Below are 6,601 nucleotides of genomic sequence, written 5' to 3'. Positions count from 1 at the left end.
AGGGCAGAGATATATTGCAAAATACAGTTGATCTTGTTCAAGGCAGCTTAAATCTTGAGGTGTGTATCACTGGATTCCTTGTCGTTATCAAATAGGTGAATGTTCGATCTATTATTGAAAGTGCTTTCGTGACGGAATGGAAAAATAATCCTTTACCAGGTTATATATGGGGACACAGACTCGATCATGATCCACACAGGGATAGATGACCTTCAGACGTGCAGGTCAATAGCTGCCAAAGTGATCAAAGAGGTTTGGAGGCTTTTCCGTTGTTTGTTGTAATTATGCCAATTGAAAGAGCTCATGCTTTTCTCCTTATGATTAGGTCAACAAGAGATATAGGCTTTTGGAGATTGATTTGGACGGGGTTTTCAAACGCATGCTTTTATTAAAGAAAAAGAAATATGCTGCGATTAAAATTCAGTCTAATGGAGATGGTAGTTTTCAGGAGGTCAGACTGTGCTCCTTGCTCCAGTTTATGGATTATTAGTCATTTGTTAGTTTAAATTTGGTGCATGTATGTACAGATAATTGAACAAAAAGGTCTGGATATTGTTCGAAGAGATTGGAGTTTGATATCAAAAGAGATTGGAAATTTCTGTTTGGAGCAGATCTTGTCCGGAGGGTATGCTTGCTATTATTATTTGAGACATACTGATGTCTACAACTTGCACTGGTGGGTTCAAAGCAGTATCTCAGCGTTTGTCTTGCAGGTCTTGTGAAGATGTTGTGGAGACCATCCATACTGAACTTCGAAAAGTAGGATTGTGGTTTTATTTGTTTTTCCATTTCCGGAATTACTTATTGGGTCACAGGAACTGTGATACTTATATTTCAACATTGATTCTCAGCTGCAAGAGGAGATGAGAAATGGTCAAGTCGATCTTGATAAGTATGTCATCACAAAAACATTGACAAAAGCTCCAGAGTCCTATCCTGATGCAAAAAACCAGCCTCATGTGCAGGTGATTATGTTGAGTAAGACAATATACATAGGCCTCTCTTGCCTTAAGCAAAATTGCTAAACCAACATATGTTTACATTTCAGGTTGCATTGAGGTTGAAACAGTCTGGGTATCGGATTGGTAGTTCTGTTGGAGATACAGTGCCTTACATTATATGCTATGAGCAGGTACTTGTCTTCTAAAGGAAGGAATATGTTACTGGTGTTTTCTTTAGAATTGATTAGCTCTTAATGCATACCTATAGGGTTCGGTTCCTACAACTGTTGGAATTGCAGAAAGGGCAAGGCATCCAAATGAGCTAAAGCAAGATCCAGGAAACTGGATGGTGGATATTGATTACTACTTATCTCAGCAGGTACCTGATTAATTTTAATTGAAAGTCTGTCTTCTTTATATTCTTTCGCTCTAATTCAGTGGCTTCTCTGCAATAGGTACACCCTGTGGTTTCACGATTATGTGCTCCTATAGAAGGTACAGATGCCAAACACCTTGCAGATTGCTTGGGACTTGATTCTTCCAAGGTACTATCTGAACAAATCCAATACTGGGTTGTTTTTACTCTGATATGTTTTCTATTTAATGTGGCTTGCTTTGTTTTCAGTTTCAAAACAAAAGCTCTAGTTCTGTAGTGCAAAGAGATGAGGCTTTGTTGTCAGCATCTGCCATTCTTGATGATGATGATAGGTATTTCAACTTACAATATGAATATGGGTATGAACACAAATAGGAAACTGAACTGCAAACTGTTAAACAGGTATCGGCATTGTGATCCACTACATGTAGTTTGTCCTTCTTGTGGCGATTCATACCAGTTCTGTGGCTTAAGTCACATTATAGAATCTATGAGAGATGCTTCTCTTGATGCAAATCAAACTCACACTTCACCAGAGCTTGTATCAAAATCAGAGTCAACGCTACTTCCAGAGGACTACTTGCAGTGTCCAAAATGCAGAGTCACTGCCGATTCTAAGAAATTATCCTCAGCCATGTTAGCTAATCAGGTGTATAAAATAAATTATTACCTTCTTTTGTTTGGATAAAAACATGAATAAAATCGTATATCAGGTTTTTATGGTTGTATACCCATACTCAATTTCGTCAGCTATATTCTGAACCCTAATCCTCAGGAAACTTTGCTAATTTAGTCATCACCCTCTTCCCATTTCAGTTTTTTTTTGCCTATTTTAATTTTGATCTGATTTCCTCATTTTCTTTCTTCTATGCTGCTTGCAGGTGAAACAAAGAACAGACGAATTTGTTGGGCGTTATTATGAAGGATGGATGAAGGTAAATACTAGCCATTCCAGATCCTTGTAATTCTAGATTTTGAGAGATTCATTGTATGATGTGTCTATTTCTGTGAATATTCATGGAAAACGAATGATCTGTGCCTTTTGAATATAATGTATGGTTTGAATCACACTAACCTTCATTAAGATTTGACTAACTGTTTTTCTGTGTCAGTGTGACGATGAACTCTGTGGACACATGACGAGAAACATCAATCTGAGACTATTGGGCGATTCAGATCGAGGCTCAATTTGTCCAAATTATCCCCGGTGCAATGGGCGGCTTGCTCGATTGGTAACGAGACTTTATATTTCTTTCAATGCACTCCAAAGAGGAGTCTTAGACATCTTGCCTGGGGCCAAAGCCTACTTCATTGTGTGTTTCCCTACAGTATTCAACTGTATGAGCTTTTGTAGGCAACGCTATGTATAACTACAAACGCTCATAATGCCAGGTCTTAATCAGAATGTGGGGATCATAGTGGGAAGTCTCCACTAAGATTTGATAGTTAGTATTATGAATGGAAAATGCTAGAGATTTCTTGCTTCACGTACCTGATGGATTAATATATAAACGAGATATATGCATTATCTTAGAAAAATTCACTGTACCTGAAAATCCTTACAATAGAAAGCTACACCCTTAGATATTTAGTATTGAAGTTTTTTAAAACATTAGCATGTAGAAGATAATGTTTTAACATGAATGAGGAACTCTTTCTTCCATTTTGCAGTACACAGAGGTTGACTTGTACAAACAGCTCTCTCATTTTTGCCGGTTGCTTAATGTCGAACGAGCATTAGAAAAGGTAGAACTTGTTTACTGCATAGAAGCTAGCTTAGTTCTGTACAATAAAAGAGAAAACTTGCATTATTTGATAATCCTTCAAGTTTGATTTAAAAGGTACACAAACTTGAAGATGTTTTTGAAATTTAAACGCTTGAATATATTTTCAACAAATCAAATTTGTATTTGCACTTACCATATTTAAAAATCACCTGACATTTTGCTGCATATATCTCCAAACAAATGTGAAAATTTCTAGAGTGAATGTCCAAGTATTGGCACTTGAAATATCTGTAATTGAATAATCTCAACAAATTCAGATCAAGGTTTAATTACTTATTAGTAAAAAAATACTAGTAAATTTGTTTTGTTGAGAATTATTAGTTTTTTCAAGCATTGATAAAAAGTTATTTCAAACATTGATTATGGTTGATTGTTTTGGACACGTTCCATTCATGATGATAAAAGTTTTCAATGCATCTGTAGATTCCGGAAGTCAGTGCAAGGCTAGCAGCTGAGAAAAGACTATCAGTTCTCCGAAGATTTGTTGATTTGGCATCTCATGCTGTAGAAGATATAAGGCATCGGTGTTTATATAGATGGGTGAACATGGATTCTATTTGTATTTCTATCACATAAAAAATCCAAATGATTAGAGAAGGAATAACTTATATGCATCTTCACAGCAACTTCATATCTCAATGCTCACGAAACCCGACATGGAAAACTGTCATTCCAAAATTTCCACAATATACTACATCGCGTATCCTAGAATACCATGGAAGGTGTTTCTATCTTTCACACGTCTTCCTGTTAAGCACACAAACTATCTTTCAAGAAGGTTCTTCTGTGAATCTTTCCTTCTACAATATGGAATTGTTCAGGAAGAGACATCAGATGAAAATTTGCAGCCCAAGGTCCATATGGAAATAATGCCAATGGACAACACAGTTTACTACTGCAAACTGCCTTTGTACAATCAGATATCATATAGATACATGCATTACATGGAGGTGATGATGCACACATTATATGCTGTTTGTTGAGAAGTGAGAGACTGACTCAGCAATTTTGAGGGGGTTTGTGTGGGGGGCATGAAACATGAGTTAAATGGAATGGGCCATGGTTAAAGCCTTGTAATTCAGGATAAAGATAATAAAATTTAAGGAACAAATGTAATTTGTTTATAAACAGGAGCTGCTGGAAGAAAGAAAGAATTCTAAGAGATTGATAACATGTGGAAATCTAAGAGCATTGGATGAGTAGGTCTTTTGGACCATCTTGAAGGAATTAAAAAATGTGTCCTAGATATTGACACTCTTATGTGGCCAAAATGGCCAAAATGTGAAGGGCTAAAATTAGGACTTACTTTTCCCATCATGGCCATTGAAAGAGCTTAAGTTAGATTGGGATATCCCATGAGTAGGACAACTTAAGTATTTGCATTTGAAGTTGCCATGGACTTCTTGACTTCTTAGTCAACAAGTTGTTATTGTTTCGTTCAAAAATAAGTATTGAACTTGGCATATTGAAGTACTTCTATACTTTGAGGATCTAGATATAAATTCCCAAAATCCAAATTTGGAGTCCATTGGCCAAGTAAAGATGTAAACGGAGCATAATTTCCATGTTTTGCAAGTTCTAGGGCAATTGTGAGGACATGCCACCTATGCTCAAACAATGAACCTCTTTGTACTAGAAGTTGATGCATCCAATTGTGCATTTGTAAGCATCTTGTCTAAGATAGGAGACAATCGGCAACTACATCGTTTTACATTCACAAAAATTTTAAGTAGTGGAATTAATTATGAGATTCATGAGAAAGAACTGTTGATCATCCTAGATTCTTTTAAGCACTACGACCACCTCTTGACAGGTTTTCTCTAATAAATTATTGCAAATTTGGTCTTGATTCTTGAGCCTTGATGACAAATTTTTATGAGCTTTGATTTCAGTCATGTATCGCCCAATGATGCAACACTGAAAAGCAAATGCTCTATCTTAGCACTCCTATGTGGCACCGTTTAAACATAAATAATTAATGTAAGGCCTTAGAAGCACATGCTGATTCAGATGAGCAATATGGCTTTCATGCATCACGTGTTAACATATGTGTGCCACGTGGCAATCACATATCACATGCACTCTTATTCAAACACCTATTTAAGGACAAGAAATCCAAGTTTCCAAATATGAAGGGAAATACATTCATCTACCAATCAATCAATTACGCTCTAACTTGTTGGGAAATAAGGGGTTCAAGCTAGAGTTTTGTAAGAATACGTCTCTATTCTACTTCTTTAATACTACACTATCTCTATCTCTTGTCTTTATTCACTTTGCTCCCCTTCTTTTACAATCTTTCCTCGTTCATAACCTTGGTGGTCCCAACACAATGATTATGAAATTTCTGAAACAATTTGGTAAACTTGATGTAAATGCATTGACCAAGAGAGATAAAATGATTTGGCGAGACAAAGGAGAAATGGAGGACCAAATGCAAATGATGAATGCATTGATGGAGCCTATTATGAGAAGGCATTCTTGGATTAATACAATCTAGAGAATATGACGAGGACCAAGAGGGTATTCATCAATAGAGTAGAATCATCTAAGGTGTTAATTGTCCTAGAAGCGTTTGAGGAATATGTTGAAATGTTTTGAGCAGATAAATGGTAAATATAGGAATTTACTCTTACCACATAAACTAATATTGTTTTTGCAAGCTACCAATGTTACAAACAAGAAAGAGTTGGGGACTGTTGCTAGAGGAACAATGTCGTTATGTTTTCGACACAAAGTGTGAAACTACCCCGGATAGGAAATAAATTAGTAGTACAAATAAGTCGAGCATGCCACAAATATGAACTCATGCGTTAGATGCTAAGGTTTTAGAGAATAAATCGCGATATAAAAGGTTCAAGTATCAAAGAAGGAACGAACTTGTTAGTAGGAGCAAGCAAGCATGAATCAACAAAGAGATAAAATGGTGTACTATTCAATCAAGAAGATATGCACAAAGAGAGAGAGAGAGAGATAGACAGTTACACAGTTATGGCTCAAGAAGTCTTTTACATTATTAAACCCACGAACCTCCTCTTTTACAAGATATTTCTCATATTTATAGTTAGGGTAACTAAGCCCTAACATTGAGGACATGTTCACATTGAGAGTGCAATGGGTAGAGTGAGACTTTTAGCCCAACAGATATAAGGTTAGAGGCGTTTTTCAAAAGTAGAAAAAAGGCAAGGTGTGGATATGAAGATTTAGGTTGAGAAAAAAGGCTCATAACTTCTCCATTTGATATCCAAATTTCAAAAGAAAAAGTTCATAAAAAATCTAGCAATGAGAGGTTTCCAAAACTATCTTGTTTGTTAAAGTTGGGACACAAAGGAGAAATAGTGATATAAAAACGCCTCAGAAAGACTCGAGGATAGATATAAAAAAGAAGCAAGAATAATCCAAAAGAAAAAACCTATACATGATAGATTATGCTTAGCCATATGAAGGGAGATTGATCAATTGGGAATATAATATTTCATGTTTCTTCTCTCATACTC

General features: G+C 36.0%; 1 protein-coding gene across 1 annotated transcript; it reads left to right on the top strand.

Moving 5' to 3' along the window:
• The first annotated feature begins 6 nt into the window (after positions 1 to 6).
• On the top strand, positions 7 to 4,000 carry ICU2 (DNA-directed DNA polymerase). Its single transcript, XM_087338676.1, has 15 exons — positions 7 to 59; positions 160 to 252; positions 326 to 451; positions 528 to 625; positions 714 to 759; positions 852 to 965; positions 1,049 to 1,132; positions 1,210 to 1,324; positions 1,401 to 1,486; positions 1,567 to 1,649; positions 1,720 to 1,966; positions 2,199 to 2,252; positions 2,430 to 2,549; positions 2,989 to 3,063; positions 3,528 to 4,000. The coding sequence occupies exons 2-15, from the start codon at positions 187 to 189 to the stop codon at positions 3,678 to 3,680; spliced, it is 1,467 nt and encodes a 488-aa protein (XP_087194802.1). The 5' UTR covers positions 7 to 59; positions 160 to 186; the 3' UTR covers positions 3,681 to 4,000.
• The last annotated feature ends 2,601 nt before the right edge of the window (positions 4,001 to 6,601 follow it).

The sequence above is a fragment of the Azolla caroliniana genome, unplaced genomic scaffold (genome assembly GCF_043228905.1).
Source record: "Azolla caroliniana isolate FFs.n. ecotype wild unplaced genomic scaffold, voAzoCaro1.0.p SCAF_525, whole genome shotgun sequence".
Lineage (NCBI taxonomy): Eukaryota > Viridiplantae > Streptophyta > Polypodiopsida > Salviniales > Salviniaceae > Azolla > Azolla caroliniana.
Note: the sequence above shows the minus strand (reverse complement) of the source record. Positions and strands in the feature narration are given on the sequence as shown.

Bases quoted from the DNA above. Each gene is read 5' to 3' on its own strand.
- ICU2 (XM_087338676.1), top strand. From the start codon at position 187: ATGATCCACACAGGGATAGATGACCTTCAGACGTGCAGGTCAATAGCT. The intron at 626-713 runs GTATGCTTGCTA...TTTGTCTTGCAG, and splicing joins GAGCAGATCTTGTCCGGAGG to GTCTTGTGAAGATGTTGTGG. The intron at 760-851 runs GTAGGATTGTGG...ATTGATTCTCAG, and splicing joins TCCATACTGAACTTCGAAAA to CTGCAAGAGGAGATGAGAAA.